Genomic DNA, 21535 nt, shown 5'->3' on the forward strand with positions numbered 1-21535 from the left:
TACTCAAGCTAATTAGCCCCACTGAAAAGATGCACTTCTCCCCACAGCCTGTGATTCAAGTCTGACTTCTGATTACAATTTCAGTTATAGTTGAATAAATAATAAATAGGATGCTATATGCCACTAATTTTTTTTTTCAACACAATTTTTAATAAAGAATTATTTTATTTAGACTCTAAATGGTAATTAACTTAGGAGTACACTCAGCAGTTGTAAAATTCATGCTGTTCTGCACTTGTAGAGGTACAAAAGGTCCCTTGTTTGCAGTACTATGCTGATTGATTCCTATGGTAGAGCTGTTGATTCTCTGCATAAGTTTTCTCAGATAACACATGGCCTTTTAAATATTGGTGTACTGGGTGTTTATAAAGCATATATTTTCTACAGATAAGCTGGGCAAAGAAAGCTTATTGAAGTTTGTAATTTAAATCAAACATTGAAAAATTATCAAAGTTTTATACAACCTGTTTTCAAATGATGAAGGCAAGTTTTATAATGACAAAAATGACCAGTATCAAAGAGAAATATATTATAAACAGCATTTATATACTGGAAATTGGAGGTACTTAAAAGCGTATTTGTGACAAATATACCCAAATTTGCTTTACCGTATCAAAAATAATAATCGCCTCATAAATATCTGTGATTTTTGCAATATTGTGGTCAATGGGGCTGCACTACAACACGTTGCCAGTAGGCAAGCACCTTAACTGTCTGACCCTGGGACCTTCTAAGGTCTATGCCCAGCACTGTGTATTGCTGCATATATGACCTCTAACTTTCAATGCTTCTACACAGAGAGCTAGAAGGTGGAGTAGTAGTTACTCTCTCTCCTTTTCCTTGTAATTCAAATCTTTTGTTAGCAGTGTACTTCAACTGACTAAAGCATCTTGAAGAACTGAAGTGGCCGTAGGAGAGCTATGAGCTATCTTATTTTTCTTTGGGTGCATGCCAGCATAAAGCCAGGCAAGAGTGACTGCTAAGATGCAGTCTTTTCAGAGTGGTGGTATGAAAAGTGCCAACATTATCAGTTAAACAAAGATGGGAATACTGCTCTCCCAGTGCATCAGCTCTGGATCTAGCAGCTGTATACTTTACAAATACGAGCAGCTTGTTCTGTTTGGGAGTCTTCTAACTTTCATAAACTAGATGGCTTTACAAACAGGACAAGATGTTGCTGAGGATCTGGCAATGGAGGAAAATACAGCTGCTATCTGATTGCTGAGCTATAAACTGAGTTCTCCACATAAATAATCCTCTCCATCTGTAGCATGAAGTTTAGGGGAAAAACATAAGGCCACCAATTCTGTTCTGCAAAATGCAGGCATCATTTTTATGAATGCCTTGCATACAAGGTCTCAGTACTATTTGTTCCTGATAGAGCAAGGCATATAGCTTTTATACCATAACTGTCTAAAGCTTGCTTGCTCTCCTGAAGTGAATACCCATTTTAAGAGTCAGACGATGATCACAGCAGGACTTAAAATACACACAAGATGCATGACGAGTATCACAAACAGGACATTAAAGTGCTCCACAAAAACCTGTTTTGTCACTAAAAGGGTCTTTAAGAACTTTCACCAGGATGAGACAGAAGATCAGGAAGTATTGAACGGTGACACACGTGTGTTACTATCAGATGAACTTTTATCAGTGTAAGAGAGAGTATGGAACATCCTATGCATTGTAAATAATTACAGATCTTTAATTTCAAGAGTTGCCCACATAGAAAATCTCCTCTACTTGGAAGGAATTTTCCTGACTCTGCATGATGTAGTCTCCTTATCAGATTGCTCAAATCAAAGAAGCAGTAGTCATTATATGAGAATAATTATCAAGAACACGTCCTGTTTTGTGGAAGAGATCTCTCTAGGATTATCTGTCAGAGGCATCAGACTACTGCATGAAAGCCTACATAAAACCTCTGAGCGCTTTTAACCCATATTTTTTATGACTAATGAAAAATAACATTTAGAATTACACCAAAGGCATGAAAAATATTTTTTAAACGTTATGGAGCTTAGAAATATACCATAGAGGGTAAACACAATCCTCTTTCCTCACATAACTTAGAGGGAAGGTAATAGCTCTGTCCCTTTTATGTGTGAATAAAGCAGGCATAACACACATATGGAGTTCCAGAAGATGCAATTAATCAAAACATCTCGAGGTCGCACAGACAAGCTATGTTTGCAATCCAGAATACACAAAGAAACATCATTGTTGACAGTGGTTATATTCTGCAGCTTGCTTGGGAAAGCTTCATTTGATCTTAACAAAAATTTTGCCCAAGGAGGGACTAAAAATCTGATCTAGTGAAGCTGATTTTGATCCAACTCTGATAGAAAACAACTGGAGACTCAATGGTAGCTGAGGGCCTATAGTACTCATAACGAGACCCTGATAACAGAATGTAAATGGGTATCCTGTGACTAAAAGCAAGAGAAAACACTCTTCTGCAGTTAAATATAAAACTTATTCTACAATAAATATTTGTCATAATTTACTGCTATGAATATGGGTTCTGCAGATTAAAAAAAAATTCTTTCCAGATGAAGAGAAAAAATAATACAGAATGTATTTTGCCCCAGTGTTTCCACCATACATGAATGGAAAAACGAGAAGCCAATTTCACAGGAGCTGATCTAACCCCCACATTTAAAAAAAATCTGTAATTAAAGGAAGTAATTGGCGTACTACTATAATTACTGCAACATATATTCTTCAAAGAACAACGTGACCTGATTAAACATGCAAATATCACTTCTCTTCCTCTGCCAAATGTCCTTAAAAACTATTATTTTGCTTGCAAAATGGCTGCCGCAATTTGACTGGTCTCCATATAACCAAATTTCTCTGTAACACATCTCTAAGTCTCCTATTAGCGACCAAATTACAAGTAGTGAAAATATCAGCAAATAGAATAATATTTATGCTTCATTACACATTAGGACTGATTGTGTTAGAATATAACATGATACCAGAGTTTATGGAATTCTACCACGTTAGAAAGCAAACTGGTCATTTCTTTCTCTCCAACACCAGAGGCACTACACATTCTCTTCCAGGAAGATGCTGCCAACTCTCAAGTTTTGGTACTCAGTGGAATAGCTTCTTGATACACATGAACGGAGAGTGAAAATAATCAGAGGACTTGCTGTTTAAATGTTTTTTACATTACCTAAAGCTCTCCAATTTAGCCTTTGACAAACTCTATAGTTTTATTCACACACAAAGTGTTGCTTTCTTCCCTTCTACTAGTCTGCTTCATTTCAGATGTTACTTTTTAAAAAAATTATATTTCAATTGATTACTCAACATTTACTTGTCACCAAAGAAGAAAAGAAACTGCCAGAAATTCAGGTATTTGAATTCTAAGCACAGCATAAAAATTAATGCTGTATGACAGTCATCACAGGATACATTCTCTAAACAACAGAAGATAGATTTTCCTTATGAAGCAAATGCAACTTGGTTCTTCCTTGTTTGTTTTATTAAATAAAACAGTGGCGTGATTGTCTATCTGAAGTGCAATTCACTTTATTAACTTTAATAAAATGGGCTCTGAAAGCCAGATGTGAGATGGGACGTCCGCATACTTGTTTCCTACCAACTAACACCCTTGAACTCATTTCACTGCGATGCAACAGGTACAGATAGAATAATTAGTACAAGGAAATAAACTGTGATGTAGCTTGCAATCCAACAGCAACAAATACTGCTTCGAGAATATTTGGCCTTACACTGCTAGTGTCTTTAAAAACATGCTGACCTAATATCCTATGGTTCAAGGACACTACACTGTATTACAAACAGGAAGGTTTGGCTCTTTACAAATTGCAAACTGTTGTTCAGCTGTATGAACAGAAACGTACAGACACATCTCTCTTCTGTACGGTCCTTTCTAAAAAGCCCTGTAGCACAAACTGGTGGCCCTTCTGCTACCACCTGTAAAGGTTTTGAAAACTCCTAACAGGAAGAAAAATGCAGCTTCACAGACCAACCAACCCAGAGTACAGTCAGGAAATTAGGATAACTGCATTTTTTCCAATGGAAAAGAGTTATTTTGGGGGAAAGGTCTGGAAGTTTATACAAATGAGCCTCCTAACCTTCCTTTCAGTAAACCTGCTGTTGAATGATTTATGAAAAGAAACTTTCCAGTCAGACAGGCCCAGAATTAGAGATGTGTTTGTACCTTAATGCTCCCTTTAATATATGTATTAGTCAGATTTTAAGTACATCAGCAAAGGTGATCTTAGGCACTGGTACAACATTGATTCATATCACATACTGGAAAAGGAGTGTTTGAATGTAATTTCAAGCCTGTGTCAGAAAGGAATTGTACAAAAGAGAAAAAGCTAAAGTCATAAGTTTCCTGACCTCCAAGTGCTTGTGTCTGCCAAATATACATTAGCTTAGCTTTTACATTTAATATGAAAAAAAGCTAGAGTCCTGGCAGCACCTATTCACTCAAGTCTTAAAACAACTAAGGATAAAACAGTCAAAAGAATGAACTCAGCCACATCTTCTACAAACCGTGCACCTTCTCATGCTAGCATTAGATACAAAGAGAAACAACCCGGGTTAACATTTGGGTGTTATAATGTGAAATAGCTAAACACTTCATTTGCCAATTAAAATTAACATGATCTTCTATGACAAATACACTGGCTGCACCTCTTCCGACACCAGTATACCCTCCGTCTTTCAGGTGAACTCAATCATTTAAAGCAAATCTGGGGTACTCCAAACCCTACAGAAGAAATGTGAACAGCAGGAGTCCCCCAGTGGTAAAAATACCTCAAAGAAACCTTCTCCTCTTCCCAAATACCTACTATGCAGTATTTTGGGCAGCTAGCCAAACCTTGCCTCTAAGTAGCTGTAGAGTGATTTAGAGATGTATTTTAATACTTTTGCCACTCTTTAAAAATAAATAGTTCAAAATAATACATGTACTGCACACTAATAATATACATCTGAGAAGTCAACAACTTTAAAAAACCTTTCTAGCTTTCTTGTTATAAGGTCTAATAAATCATTCCTAATATGCACAGTAATTTCTAGAATTTTATTAAAATACTTTTCTGTTATTGTATCATGCCACACAACAAAAAGTCATTACCCAGAATTAGACCACTCAGCTATAATCTGGGGGAAAGATGATTTGTAAAGTATTACTCTGAAAACCATGAGGAAGGATAAGTAATAAACCTTAATTCTCTGTGACATGCTCCTTGAGACTCTGATCTTGTTCAACATGTAGCATTCACACTCAGGGACATTATGAATTGTCACCCTAATCTATCAGCAACACTCTTTGCCATAGAAGTAGTACAGCCTGCTCCATAGATAGAGGAGCTATCTGTTACAAGCGCTTTACATGTCTCCCATTCTGACAGCTGCAGTGGGAAGTAGCTCTTCTCACCACAGTCCAGGTCCCAAATCTTTTATTATATTTCTCATTCTGGCTAAAGACAGAAACTAGTCACTTTAAGCATTCTACAAGCTTGAATATTGACTCTTACAAAGCAACCCTGAGTCCTTCAATTAGCACATATTACTGCTCAAGGGGAGCTAAGTATTGGCTCTATTTTATTCCTTTTGCGACAATACAATTCATTCTGTAACTTGTAAATTACATTTCTCTTTGCAGTCTAGACCAGATATTGCATATTGCCTGCATTACAGAAATCTGTTATTTTTTTTCTGAAGATCCTACTGAGAATAGCTTTAGAGAAAACATTGTCATTTATGAAATCAATTTCTTTTCCCTCCTGTTAGTGTCCTAGGTATAGACGCTTATTTATTATCTTTTAGGTATCATTTTAGTTTTATTATGTCTGTCTGTGTAGGATTAAATACATATTTAAATCACCAGATTAATTTAAAATAATGATAAAAATCAGTATATATATTTGCAATGCTACAAATACAATTTTGAAAGGCAAAACAGAATAACAATTCTTGTTTTCTTAGCTTGACAATGTATTGATATCCAAAAGATGTTTATGGTCATATTTTCTCTTTAAAGCAGGACTGAAAGTTTGCAACATTTAAATCCTTGACTGAACACAACAGGAAGGAGATAACTCTCTTTTTAATAATCTGAGGAATTTATAAGCTTACTTGCAATTAGCATAAATGAAAGCTAGTATCAGTCTGTATAATTATTGCACAGCAATGCAGTACCTAAGCCCGAAAGATGACAGCTTCACAAGTGCAACCATTCTCTGTCTTGTTAAGTGAATAATTTAAAGTAGGTAATTAAAAACACTGCAGAGTGGCTGCTTGCAGTGGATATCACTAAAAGTCATCTGTTTTCAGAAGTATCCCTATAACGTCAAAGATGCCCAGATACTGACACATTTTGTAATGAATAAATAAATAAATAAATCTCAACCATCACAATTATTCACCGTTTATGGCTGTAGTTATGCCATTAACGATGTATTTAATATATTGACAACCTCACCTTTTAGTCACTAGTTCAAATACAGTCCAAGAGGGTAATGACCAAAAGTATTTATACAGCTGCACAGTGAACTACACAGAACAAGCTGGGGGAAAGGGGTGTGTTAAGGGATAGATATCTGAGCTACAGAAATCATCGTTATAATTGGCACCTTTGTTGGCAGCTTCCACAAGGAGGTGAAGGACTGAGTGGGGAATGAAAAATGAACTACCTTCTCATTTCAAGGACTACTAGAGCCCTACTCTAGTAGCAGGTTGCTTTGCTTAGCTCTGCCAGACTGGACATGTTGTAGGATTGACAACTTAATACCATTTTGCGGATAGCTAAGGCATTTGGTACCATTTTTCTTCAAACAGGCTAATTCTAAATTTATTCTCATTTATGCTTTTTAATCTTCCCACAGCTCTTAGAAAAAGGTCAAGGGCATGAAGATAAGATATTTTTAGCTCTACAGCAGAAATGTATTAAAAAGCTAAATGAAGCTCCAAGTCAGATTCAAGTTATTCTCTATTTACTAAATTAAAAAACATTGTATGGCTTTCTCCCTAAACATTAGTGCGGTTAGAGTTAATACATTCACTTTCTACCCAACCCAGAAGAGAGCTGTCGAGATATTTTTAAACTGTGCAAAAATAATAATAATAATAAAAACGCCAAATCCTGTGTTTAACAATTCTCACACCAATTTATAAACAAGATTAAATACACTAACACACCACATTTCTTCACAAGTCTCCTTTAATTTTCTATTGCGAAGGTGGGACATTTGGCAAGGGGAAGAGACATCTCACGCATCAGCAGCCTTGGGGAATGTTTGCTTAGAAACACACACAGTTTGACCTCTCAAAGGATCAAAGCAGTTTACTTCATCAGGTCATAAGTGTTATCAACAGCTGCAAGTTTGTGTCTCCATTGCAGAATTTAGGAGACTAAAATTAAGCAAATAGATTAGGAGAGAAAGAACTGACACAATTTCTCAGTCTATATGGATTTATTATAAAGTTATGATTTTCATGACTTTTCATATGAGAAAACTATACGCAGTTCTTATCTATGCAATCCTTTAAAGAAATCTGACAAGCAAATTTATCAATTTCTAATAGAATTTCAAATAGCGCAGACGCCTCGCTGTCTTCAATCATGTCGTGATTGAAGACAGCGAGGTTTCATGACTGTGTATGTGGAGAAAAGACTTGTCTGGGTCCTAATGGATAATATGATGTACATTCCCATGGCAATATAAAATGAACAATAAAAATGATAATTTACTTTGCTGTCAGGTGCTGATCCTGTAGGTGTGAAGGAAAGCAAGTAAAACGGCAGGGACTGGGTTTTGATCTGGTATTGTATTTAAACATTCTGTAGTTGAGATCTAATTGCACTTAATCTGCTCAATAAAATGATCTTCACTGTTATTAGTATCCCAGACTTGTGTTATTATATAATCCTAACCTATTTTTTAGGCAGACATTTTAATCTGCTGCTTAAGTGTTCATTAATGCAAAGCCACTGCTGTGCAGAATACATTCCACTCTATTTGCAAGCGGCAAGCCTGGGGAAGTCCAAGTATTCGGACATGAATTCTTTCAAACTACTACTGAATGCTAGTATCACCTTTCTTAATTTTGTTTATGACCTTACCACAAAAAACATCAGCAAAACTTAATCCTTAATCCTAAAAATATTCTACATGAAAAAGAAGATGACTTTAAAAAGTGCAGTGTCATTTGTAAATACAATGTGGTATCATCCAAATAGTCAGATGCAACATATGTATTCATATACAACAGCTTTTGGATGGGTCCTTTCTTTCTTGTTTCATTTCTAAATCTGAATAAATAACCTTCATGCCAACTAGCCTAAATGCATGAATTATTTCCCATTTTGAGAACCCTGAGATGCTCAATTATCTAATACAACTGTCAGCTATCAACTGTACTTAATTGTCTGTATGTTTCAAGTCCACTGCATGTTTATTTATATCACTTGCACAACACACTAGATGTTTTATGAGACTAGAATAAGATGAGATGTGTCACAGCCTAATGCTTAGCGATATGACAGGAACCATATTTGCTTTTTTTAATCCTAATTTTTCAAGGAAATGTAGGTAAATTGAATATTAGTCTCCTCTATCTTCTCCACACCCCTGCTGCTCTCAGTGATTTTTTAACCCATAGGACATACTGGAACAAATTTGATAGAGGAATGAATACGAAGTTCATACAAATTTTATGAAAAACTGCAGTTTTTAGACCCACGTAGACCTGCCTGCCAAGGACAAGGCAGGCATGTCTCTGGCTCCGAGCCATTCCAGGAGGGAGCAGGTGCCTGCTCACCCATACAGTCCTTCAGTACCTGTGGAACACCAAGCCAGCCGCAGCACGTGCTGCCCCGAGACAAGAGACGTGGGACAGAATTAGGGACCAGGGAAGAGACAAGGGAGTACATGTGGAGAGGGCACAGCACGGGGAGAGAAGATAGGAGCTCGGTCTGTGCAGAGAGTGGGGGCATCCAGGAGATGGAGGACTCTGGTAGGAAACCAGCCTTTATTAGTTCTATTACTCAGGAGCAATTCCTTTTATTAGACCACATCTCAAACTCTTTACAGGGAGGGTGAAAGAACAATTTGGAGACTGCTGGGAAAAGCAGAGTTTAAGGGAAGCTTTCAAGGAACAGAGAAGGCGTTGCCTCACCAGAGGTACTGGACAAGGGAGGACAGGGAGGTGTTGGGGGAACGGAGAAAGGAGAGCGGGGTGGAGGGCAGAGGCAGACCGCAAAGCAAAGACATTAGACAGGAGAGCAAAGACAAGCCTGTCGTAAAAAGGAAAGGGAGGAACTGTAGTCAGATTTCTGAGAAACAAGTAGCTGAGGGGGAAAGCTGAGCCACTCCGTGCTGCAGCGACAGAGAAAGAAACCACCGAAGTCCTACAGCCGGAGGGGAGTTGTTGGAGGAGTTACGGTTCAGAGAGAGCAAAGTCGACAATCAAAGAAGGCACGGCGGTGTATGGAAAAGGTATGTCAAGGCAGGAATGAGTTGTGGTTATTAGCTCAAGGAAGTGACAGCAGTTAGCACTAGCCTGACTGCCATGGTTAAACGTAAGAAACATCAGCAGTGGGCTGGAGGCTGTGGACTGGGGAGCAGGGAGAATCAGACACTGCTTCCTGTGGAGGAGGAACAGGGAGACGGCGATTTCTGGTTTTGCTGAACTGAGCCTTAGTACTGAATTTAGGGTGGAGAATTTAAAAGGAAGAGAGTGGAAGCTTTTAACAGTTCTGAACCTCGTCAGCTGCATGACAAAACTTTAATGGGAAGATGCATTTTATGGACACCAGACAGTGATAAAATCGTATAACCAGTGAATGCAGAAATTCATCTTTATTTATAGGTTCCTACTCAAATTGTTTGATATCTTCAACTCTCTTTACAACCCATCATTTCTGCAAATTTCTATGCAGGAAGAGCTATCTCTATGCCATTACACTTTGTGTCATGCATCTCTCATGTTAAATTTCAGGCTGAGTGCAGATTGTACAGGACAATAGCCTGACATTTATAAAAATTGCCAAAGCATCATAGTAACTAAAGAACTATTCCAAAAATAACTTAATTGTGTTAATGCCCTAACTATACTGACAGCATTGTTGCTGCATCAGTTTCATCCACAGAAAATGCAAGAATATAAAAATAATACCAAAAAACTAATATACAATAAATTACAGCATTAGTTTTCATAAACAAAAATGGCCATATTTCTAAAAATCAAAGCTGTAAACATGTTCCTTTCTCAGGTTAAAATAATGTAATGTACAGCTTAAAATAAGAAATGTTGGATACTTATCACAAATAAGTTCTGCCTTACAATCCAGAAATTCTTATTTCTTCTCATCACACACAGACATTTTACTCTTAGCATTTTTAACATACTGTCAGCTCCTGACAGATACCACTGGCTTTTCCAAGACTGTCAAAGTTATCCCTGAGAGTCAAATACAAATAGGGTTGTAAAAATAAAGTTTTAAAATATTTTAAAATGTAAAGAGCCAGAGTGCAAATCGCCTGCCATAAACTGCACCTTGCTGTGCCATCAAGAGACAGAAAGCTGCAGGGTGCTGCTCTTTTGGGCACCGTTCTCTGCATTTCGCCAGGGGACACAGCTTACAGACAAGGCGCTTCAGGAGCCCTCCAAGGAAGACCACCGTAGAAATATGCCCACTCAGCGCAGGCTTCTCTTCTGCACCAGTCCTTACACCACCTTTATCACCGCAGTATTCCCAACAGTACGCTCAGCACTGCACCAAAGCTATGCCATATGGACCACGGGCTTTTTCTCACTCTCACCATGTCATGCCTTCAGCAGCCCCATTAGCAAGCTGGTTGTGTCCAACTGCTTACCCCCACAACACACCAGAGTCTGTAGAGACCTGACAAAACTTGGAACTTCCTGGCAAGTTCTGTGTTTCTAAGGGCCCCCGGCAGCCCACGCTTGCTCCTGCTCACCACATCCTTGAAATGGTGGTACCTCTCCCCATAGGGAACCAGATTCTGCTTCCCTCCTCAGTGACTAGTAAGTACCCGACCTCTCCACGTAATCCCACCAATACCACTAGCAGCACCTGTGTGCTTTTGCTCCTACTTCATAGCAACTAGCATGGCACTTACACAAACCATAAAGCTAGCCTGTAATGGGAAACAGAAGAATATACAATTTGCTGCTCAAAAGTGCATACATATTTGCTCATTTGATATCTGGCCCACCACACTATAATTGAGATTTTCCTGCAAAAATACAGATTAAAGGGATGGCAGTTCTGCTCTCCAAAGATGCTACTCCAGACAAAGAAAAGGCATGGTTCACTGTATATACTATATATTGAAAGCAAAATGCCTGGCCATGCTTATTAGCCATCTTCCAACAGATCTTATTATCATGGTTATCAACAGATCTTATTATCATGGTTCACTGTATGTACTATATATTGAAAGCAAAATGCCTGGCCACGCTTATTAGCCATCTACCAACAGATAGCTTACTAGCCATCTACCAACACTTTCCTTTGAGGCTTCAGGAGAATACTGCTCTCCTTTGAGTTTTCTTCAAGATTCCTAAATATTCTCTCTCACTACTCACAGCATTCAGGGAGACGCTGAATATTCATGCATAAACACTCTGTGTTGCATCACCAGATGCTTCCTCCTTCCATGGAATGGATTTCATCTTGTTTCTCATGTTGAAACAGGTTGACAAAGCCTGCCTAGACTACCAGGACAAGCAGAAACTACATTTGCTGAAAGCTGTGCATTTTAAAGACTTGAGGAACAAAGACCTTTTCTTCTGTCTTACAGATCTTCAAAGAAATTAGCAAAATGTTCCAATAACCTCACCAAGGAAAGAAATATGGACCAAGCTGAGGATATTAACATATTCCTGTTTGGGGTTTCAAGGCCTGTTCATGTTTCTGCTGAAGTTAAAGTGCGTAAGCACTGCCTCTATAAGCTAGTCAATCAGTTATTTCAGCAAGGTACTTAATTCCCCTCTCATAATCAGATCTAGCTTCAAGAAATAGAGAAAACAGGAAATTCAAAGAGCTCCTGCAAGCCAACAGTCACCAAAGTGATTTTCTTTTGTGTGAAGTCCAATCTGATTATGAAAATGCAGAAGTGGAAATCAGCAACTAGTATCTATGCACTCTTGATAACTTGTTATCTGACTGGAAGCCAGCCTAGTTGTCTGGCTGCAAAGAAAATCTGTAGGCAGAAATGTCAAAGAACACAAACATTGTACATGCTCACATTATATTTATTTTTGTCAAACTATTTTCATTTTGTTAAAAGCAGCTAAAATAGATGCCTGTGTTGTTTGTGTTTTTTCTTGCACCAACCAAAGGGCCACAAATTCTCACTGGGGAAAGAAGAGTTAGTCTTGATTTATAACTGTAAAAACAATATTATATATTGGTCCAAGGACTATTACTTTAATGTATTACCTTACAAAGGAAAATATAGTTGTGCACGTGACAATCTAGTGTAGGCTAAATTAGCAATATGTTTTTACTTTTCGGTTATCAAAAGGCTCAGCCTCACATCAGAAAACCAGAACTAAGCCAAAAAATTACAACAGGAAACAGAATACATCATAATCAAATAAGAAGATGTTGATGTGTTATGCTTACTTCAGTGGGAACAGAATCAGATTGCAAGACTCCTATTAACTTAATAAGATCTGGTTTATTGTTTATGAAATCGGGTGAATGTGCAAGGTAACTAACATGAAGTATCTCATCTTTTTTAAATAAACTGCAACGATATGGGAGGGAAGAGCTAATAAGAGTATTGTAAATAGTCAAGAGAAATCATCATTTTTAATATTTTGTAAATGAAATTGCCTTTGTAGAAATGTGACATCTCAAATATTCTTACAGAAATATCAGAAAAAGACAGTGTTAAATTAGAAAAATATGTAGCATTTGAAATATACATAGATTTAGGAATAGAAGCAGGATTAGAGGCCTCAGGCAGTAGGAACTGGGGATGTCATACAGTATTAATTCATGGGAGAAGCCACTAATTCACATGCCACAAACCCCATAAGGAAAAAGCAGTGAATCTGTTGGCTAGGACAGAGACTCTAACTTTTTGATAAACAATTTTTAAAATGCTATATATGGATTCTACAAAAGAAAAGTAATTTACCAGGTAGGGAAAAAAGAAGCAAATTATAATTAAAGTGTCAGGGACCTACTACCCAGAACACAGCTCTTGCAATAGTTCAAGAATTGCAAAGATGAATGGGGAAGCATTCAATTCTTGATTAAAAGAATGTTGGGGTTATGAAAGTTTGGGCAAAATTAATTCACTATGAGATGGTGTTTTCTAGTTCTACAGCCCCTCTTTACAGAAGTAGCAGAAAGAGAAGGTATGATGAATCCTAAAGGACTTTAAGCACACAGAGAAGGAAGCTCTGTTTCTCTGGATCCTGAGAATTCGTGTTGAAAACCCCAACCTTCCTCCCCCACCTTTGTTGATAGCAACTTTTCCAAAGGAAACACTTGCAGTCCATTCTCTGTGATGCCTCTACCCCATCCCTGGGAAGGATAAAATAACGGCAAGAGGCAGATAGCTGTCATCAATACTCAGAGCAGGTTTTATGCTGGGGAGAGGGAAGTCTCCCGTTATAAAAGTATGTCAAATCTTGAAGGAAGTGTTTTGCATACTGGATTTCATTCTTTCCCAGCATCGACTTTTTGATCTGTGAATGCCAATGATACAGGATGCCTAAAAGACTTTGAAAAACTCAGAGGAAGAAGAGAAAACTACTAACTAACCCACTGTCCTTCTGAACAACGCAGAGGTCCTAGAGGGAGACCCAGACGCATCTTCATGAAATCCTACCGAAAGAGTGTACATGAGACTGCCTAATTTAAATGCCACCAGCACACACACCCTTCTGAGAATTCCAGCACTGCTAACTTTTTATAGTCTCAACTTTTTAAATACAATAAAAGGCCGCCTTACTGACCATAATTGTTTGTCTTTGTACTTATCGCTTATTCACTATGCAAATCAAACATGCTAACTTCATGTGCTGTGCTACCCATGTAATAAAGTGGAATGATACACTCCAGTAAGAAACCCTATGTGCTGTGCTGTCTACTGAACTCTTGGTTTTAATTAACAAATCTACCATATAAACTTCCAGATACTTTAAATATAAACTTCCAGATACTTTCTGCAACAGAAGATTCCCAGAGTTTTTAAAGAGTAAACAACCTCTCATGAGAACAGCAGAATCAGGAAACACTCCTTTTGACATGTAATCATACGAGCCAGTTTCTTTCTCTCATTTGTTAATGATACAAAAGGCACTTTGCAAAAACAGTTCACTACACTAAAAATAAATATTGGCAAAATAATTAATTTCTACCTGTCTTGCATTGTAGCAGCTAGAAACAAGACATAACTAGCAGCATGTAACCAACCAATTCTCCACAGACTATCAGCAAAACCTACATATTTTAAGAAATATTCTGATTTATGTAGCCCGTTCTTTAAAATTATTTCTGAACATAACAGACGTAAAAGAAAGAAGAAAAGATACACAAAGCTGAACAGTGGGATAATAAGCTTGTGATTAACTAGGCAACTTAAAAGTGAGTCCATGGGAGGACAGCATTATGTCATCCTAAATAAGCTGATCTAAATAGTCAATTCTTTTTAATATTAAGTATTCTGTTTACACCACTTCACAGATATGGCTTAAGGCATTTTATTCAGCTTTAGTGGCTCTCCATTTTGTGTTGAAATGAATGAGACATTTCAGAAACATTTATGTTGTAAGTATTTCTGCAGGTACGTGAAGCTACAGTTTTTATGCAGCATATTCTCTTACAACACACCACAGAGATGACCACTATACCATATCAATTGATACCGAAATAATAGGATATCTTCCAGTTGCGAGGCTCGATGTCCAATACCATACAAATTCAAGAGGCAAACTGTTCTGCAGGTAGTAAAAAGCTGTAGATAGCTTTAACAAGTGACTAATTCAAGCATCTATCCTTAATTTGGTATGAAACTCACCTCTGAAATCCAATCAAAAGATTTTGCATTTAAAATCTGTTTTATGACAGATTTTAATGGTCTTAAATGTTTTCACTTCTCAGAAGTTGTTAAGGTTTAAGCAAAAATGTCTGCTTAAGCAAAATCTTTACATCATAATAACTCACCCAAATCTGTTACTCTCTAAAACACACACACAAGTCTTCAGTAATTTGAAGAGCTGCCTACCAGCAAGAAATTCACACCCTTAAGGCAGAAGCACCACATCAGACATAGTAGTTCTAAAGAAAATTCAGACCTAGACATGCCCAAAACAAAAACCAAGACAGCCCTGTCCTTCAACTGGGAAGACTCACAGTCCTGGATTTGGCCATGTGAGGTGTCAGAGGACAAACTTTATAGAAGGAGCTGAATTATGAACTTAAAGTGTAGACGGAAAGGAAGGAAGATCAGACCCTCAAATACTCAGGATACGTGATCACAGGTAAATCAAACACTGAACTCACATTCCTATTTTAGCCATCAATTTTTTTTTTATAAATTACACTTTCCTTGCAAATATAGTAGTGATTCAAATGCAAAATTCGTGCTTGTTAGTATCTGAATATATGATACTCTGGGCTTAACAGCTAGTACTACGATAAATAATTTTGTGGGTTTAGATTTTTCTTTTCTCCATTGTTGGACATTGTTTTAAATTTTATATAGAACACTTAGCTTGTCCTTCTAGTTCTAGACTAACTACACCATTAGTCGCAGTATAACATAGACCACTTAAAAACATAAAACAAAGCTTCACTTTAGTAACACAACTGCATCACTTGTTCCATCAACATAACAGGAACTAGAGATAAACTACAAACTTAGTAACAGGTTTAGCAATATATTCCTGATTTTTGTTTTAAATCAACATATTGATGCTTGAAAGATTAATGAGAAAGTGCCATCCTGTTTCCATAGAGGATGCAATTTTAAACATCTTTCAGTATAGAATTAGATCAACTTTAACTGCTTTTAAAAACTGTCCTCCATTTCTTAGACTTATGTATGCTACAAAAGACTTATGTAACACACAAAACAGTCATCTTAGCCAATGTTTTTCCTCTTTTGCGTACCATAAAAGACAACTGTTGTGATTTTCTATACTGTTTCAAAAACAAATTAAAAAGATGGCAAAAGCATTACACTTGATATACACCAAGTCGTACAGTACCACAGAATGGCCTTTGTGAGATGAAAGAGTTAATCATTGCTTTTAATTACACCCGAATAACTTTAATGAGAGTGAATACTGCAGCAACATCTATAAACACAATGACGGCATTAGCAGAACACCAGTTATGAAACCCCTGCCAACACTGCTTGTACAGGGGTTTTTTTTGTTTTGTTTTAATCAAGATATAAAAATCTTACCAAGTTCTGCTGTTTGAGTTATTTGCAGAGCCCTGCAAAAAATCTGTAAGACTAGGCAGCTTTAAAGAACGTAACATGCAGTAGTAACCATGACGATAAGAAAAATGCTTTTGCTAATCTTTTTCTTTCAGATTACAATACTTCCAAATACTGGCATTTTTCCACTGTATTACAACTTTTGTTTGTTGCTCCCTGTGAATCTAGGCCTCCAATCCTTGTAAACCTGAAACTTCTGACAAAGTGAACAGCAATTTGGGGTGGACTAGTAACACAGAGTGAGTCCTAACCAGTCCACCAGCGTCTTAAGTGACTGTGGTAGGATGGACGTCACTTGTTGGCAACTATGTCTTATTTCATTGTTGCACAGAATAGGTAGAAACAAAATTATTACATTTTTAAGATAGTTACTTTGAAAGTAAATGGGGAATCTAAAAAATAACAGAAAGGCAGAGTGTACATAGCCTATTTCTATGGAGATCATAAAACTGCTGAGGTAGGTTAGAATTTGGCCCTCAGCAGGCTGACCATAAACTATTAGAAAACAGCCTGGAACTCCTCTGCATTGATTTTGTCTTGGTTTTGTATTAAGTTGGGGTTTTTAAGCAACAAAAAATAAATACAGATTCTTCAGAAATTAATCTTTGTTCTCTACTATTTCTCCAACAGACTTGCTCACCAAACTAGGATAATGCTTTCAAAAGATGTATGTGATTTGGATCTGAAGTCACATTTTGAAAAGTGACTAAAGGGCTGATTTTCAAAGGCATTAAGATACCTAAAGATGCATTAAGCACTTAGAATTTTTAAAACTGCCTGGGCATCTAACACCTATTTAAATCACTTAGTCCTTTCTGAAAATCCCAATGGGCAGTTAGCTACATTTTATGTGTCTATATGCCTTTGAAAACCTGTACCATTAAATACTTAACAACCTAAGTCCCCCTGGCTTTTAATGAGACTTAGGGTCCTAAAAAGTGTAAATTGGTCTGAAAAAAAACTTCTGAAAATTGGTCAAGCCACTGTCTCTGGCCTTTTCTTCCTTCTTTTAAAGAGCCATCTACTAATGCTTATCCATAACATGTCAATTAACTACAGCTTCAACACTGTCAGACTCACACATTAGACTGTGCACATGCAATTTTTTTATGTAACTAAACAAATAAAGGTCCTGAGTACAGACTGCATCCTCATAAGACTTTCTGAAACTCCAAAAAACAAAATTAATTCCAACCTGTAACCCCTGTGAATGCCCAAAAATAATTGTTTCAATAAATATGATCCAAAATGAGTATAATTTAGGCTGATAAAAAACAAACAGCATAGTTTAATTACTGAGCAACATATTCAAATTACTACAAACAAGTTCTGAAAGACAGCCACACAACGAAAAATGTTCAGAGAAAAACTAGAAAAAGAAGGAAGTTGTGAATAGGGTCTTTAAACAGGCAGCAGCTCCAGAAAAGAAGACAAGCCTTAACTCTGAAATTTCTTTTTTATACAAAAATGTATGAAACTATAAAGCATTCCCTTATGCAAACATTTCAAAGATTTATCTTCTGATCTTCTTTAATGTCAATGGGAGGTAACTTGCACTGACCACATTCCCAAAAAGGAACTGATTTGTAAATTAGGAACGCAGGGAATCAGATTGCCACCTACAGGAAAATTTAGCATTTATTGTCAAGGATGACTCAAAAAGAATACAAATTGCCATCCTGCCAAGCACTCCTTCAGTTTTAGTTATTAGTTCAAAACCAGTTAGTATTTTCTTTTGTGCAACTATATCATGAACTTCCTAAACCCAGAAAGCCATTAACTTTCTTTATTTAAGAGAGCATTGCTTGAAAGTTCCATAATTCAACTACAAAGCAGCAAATTGCAATCATGTTTCATTAAGGAGTTTTAAGTCTGCTTACCTGATACAATTGGTGCTAGCCTGAATATGTCTGATAGTCTGCTGTTAACTGGCTCATAAGGGGAATCTTCAAGCAAGTCGTTTCCTAAAGACAAAAAAATATTCGGATTTTTTTCTTATATGAGAATTCAGGATAAGGTTTTGTTGTTTACTTTTACTCTGAAATGAAGTTACTCTGTAACAGCAAAAGGTACTCCTCTTTAATCTGTTCAGGTGGCTACTTCTCCTCAAAGCATTATCTGTAAAAACACCTGAAAGAAGCTAGTTGTTTGTCCCTGACACTAGTTCTTTTCTCTCCTTCCGCCATGGATAAGGTCATAATTTGCAGAGACAGCCTGTGACATCATGGGGACTGTCCCATCTCATGCCAGCAGGAGAGAAGCTGTAGCAGGGATGTTCCTCTTCATTCACCCTAACAGGAGAGCACTTTTTTAGAGGAGCAGCCCAGGTAACAGCCAAAAACTAGCAGGTTTGGAATAAAACACTCCTAACAAGATGCTGGTTTATAATGGAGAAAATGTCCAAGAGTAGTGTAATTTATTACGAAAGTTAGAACAAAAATACATATTGACTCATTAAAATGTTCCAGTTGATGGCTGGATAAATGAACAGAAAGGGATGACTTCCCTTTTTGCAGAAGCAGCTACAGAAAAGAGTTAAACGGGGACCACACTGAAGTGAAAGATTGCATCTTCAACTTCAGGGCCAGAGCAAGACCCAGCTAAAAATGATGTATCTCATATAAGGACCTGACTGTTCTCAGTAGGCTATGGGAAATTTGCCAGTGACATCAAGAACAGAAGTCCCGAGTCAATCACTGTCATATCCCTTCTAACTGGCACTTCCACATGCTCTAGGAAGCAGAAACTTCTTTTTTTTTCTGCCTCAGCATGCCCAGGGAATATTGCTAGTAAATACAGGAAAGGAAAGAATAAACTTTTCCTTAAAACAGTGCTCCTCTCCATATTACATTTAACTTTGCTCAGCAAAGAGCTAGGAAACTAGTTCCAGTGTCCTGTGGTCTTGTTAGGTGAGTCCTAATTAAGGAGTTTAAATGTTATTAGGAAAATGTCTCCAAATGATTGTTTTTGTAGCTTTTGCACTTGCTAGTGCCCTTATCTTTTGACTCGGGTTTAGAAAGGTCAGCTGGGTCCCCTGGAGGAAACCCTCATTGTGGATTTCCCAACAACAGGAGACGGAGCAGCAGCTGTTCTTGCGTCGGATGAAAGGTCCTCAGTTTGCAGCTGAAGAGCACAATGTGAATTATGGGGTCAGACTCTCGGTTTAGCCTCAGTGGCGGTAGCTAGCTGCGGATGTGAGGGGCTGCAAAATCACACACTGTTTTAGGGGAGTGTAACGTTTCTTTGTTTTGCAACGTACCCTGTAAGCTCTGGTACATGCTCCAGTAAATGCGCAGGCAGTTTTTCTCCTTCTTCATGCCCCTCTTACAGCGGCAGTTGTACAGAGATTTTTGCTTGAGAGCTTCCATGGCGCTTTTGCATTCATCCTTTGCCTCCAGGCCTGTCGCCCGGCTGAAGTTGCTCTCTTTGCCGGCTACACACTGCCTCAGTGTCCTGTATTTAGTACTACAGCTCTGCTCCTTGAGACACTGATCGCTGGCTTTCACACAGTCAAGGCGGTCCCCTCCAGGCAGCCCACTCACTTCTGCGGACAAAAGTACATCTAGAGAGAGGAGACACAAACCAACAAACTCTCGTTGAGGGATGAGGCTGATTTAACCAGGGCTCCAAAGCAGGCATCTGGGAAGCACAAGGCACCTCCTCACGCAGCACAGGCAGCCAGCCCCACGGGCAGCACCTTGCAAACCTCAGGGCTTCGTGCTATACCTTAGGAAAAAGCACACCGGGTTTTCATGGTCTTAGATCCACTTTTGTGGGAGTCCAAGGAAACAGTACGTTTTAACCCTGCTGGCTGATTTATGAGAAGACGCAAAACAGAAAGAAAACCCACAGGGGTTAATGTGCCTGACAAAACAAGCATTCATTATTCCTTAGATCCACTTTGGTGAAACAAATAACCTTTCCATTCGAGTGTTTAACTGAGGGGTTAAATATTTGGCCTCACTTTCCACAAGAGCTTTGCTGTAATTTCAATTACATCCACGAACCACCCGCTCAGAGAGATAAGTATCCTCACTGATTGATATTAGCTTCTTTTTGCGTCAGTCACTTTTTAAAGGCTGTACACATTTTTGCTTATTCTACATGTCTAAAGGTAGAATTTATGACTCCCCCCTCCATTTCTCTCCACGTATGATGCTTTTGCAGGAGAACAAAGCAAATTACATTAACTCTCTCCTCTCCATCGTGCCCCTTGTCACGCTCCCTCAGACACACGCAGATGGAAACGCAAACATCTCCTGTGGAAAGGAAACCAGTTTGGGCTGCAAACCACTCGCAGTCGGGCAGGCTGCCAGGTTCAGGTGAAGATGTAATCCTTCAGCTGGCTCTTGTCACCCCCCCACCCTCCCCAAGCAGCCTTATTTTATTAAAACGAAAAGTTTCCCTGTAACTTGCGAGAACCCAATTTAACAAGAGGCTACGCAGGCAAGTACCTAAGTCTTTAGCTTTAAATGTAGACTGGGTTAACTGATGTGAGGCAGAGCCGTAAAAACTACTGGAAACTTCACTGTTCTGCCTAAACAATAGACTGACAACCAGTCAGGCATCCGATCTCATAAACCCTATGCTTTGCTTTATGAAGCGATGTACAGAGAGAAATCAGACACCAGCAACTTACCCACTAAGGGCAAAGCGAAGTACAAGATAGCGAGAAACATCTTGCTGTCTTCGGATGGTTTCCCCAAACGAGCTGATGTGCCACAACAAAGAGGATCAGCATGTAGATATTCCAAAACCGCCGAGGTCCAAAGACTCCAAGTTCAGATCCATTGAATTCAAGGAAAGAAAAAAACCCTCTCTCCTCTTCACCGCTACCACCGCCAGCGGCAGGAGCAGCGACGCAAACGTTGAGCTTTTTCCCTTAGATTTCAGGTCTGAGCAACCTGAAAACACAAGCACTGACTTCAGTGAGGGAGCGAGAGAGGCGCACGCACGGGTATATGTGTGTGCGAGTGAGCAAGCGGGAGCGGGGCAGGAGCGCCGGTCGCCTCCTTGGGTGGGCAGCGCCTGTTCCCAGGGAGGGACCGAGA

General features: G+C 38.3%; 1 protein-coding gene across 1 annotated transcript in view; it reads right to left on the bottom strand.

Annotated features, from left to right (window-relative positions):
- The window catches only part of GFRA1 (GDNF family receptor alpha 1), a 145588-nt gene extending 124267 nt beyond the window's left edge, over positions 1 to 21321 (bottom strand). The window contains exons 1-3 of the mRNA XM_072870512.1: positions 21124 to 21321; positions 19744 to 20046; positions 18365 to 18448 (exon numbers count right to left, since the gene is read on the bottom strand). Coding sequence (XP_072726613.1) covers positions 18365 to 18448; positions 19744 to 20046; positions 21124 to 21163 — 427 coding nt within the window. The 5' untranslated portion in view covers positions 21164 to 21321. The remainder of the gene's footprint in view (positions 1 to 18364; positions 18449 to 19743; positions 20047 to 21123) is intronic.
- Between the last annotated feature and the right edge of the window lie 214 nt (positions 21322 to 21535).

This window comes from Ciconia boyciana, chromosome 8 (assembly GCF_034638445.1).
Source record: "Ciconia boyciana chromosome 8, ASM3463844v1, whole genome shotgun sequence".
NCBI lineage: Eukaryota > Metazoa > Chordata > Aves > Ciconiiformes > Ciconiidae > Ciconia > Ciconia boyciana.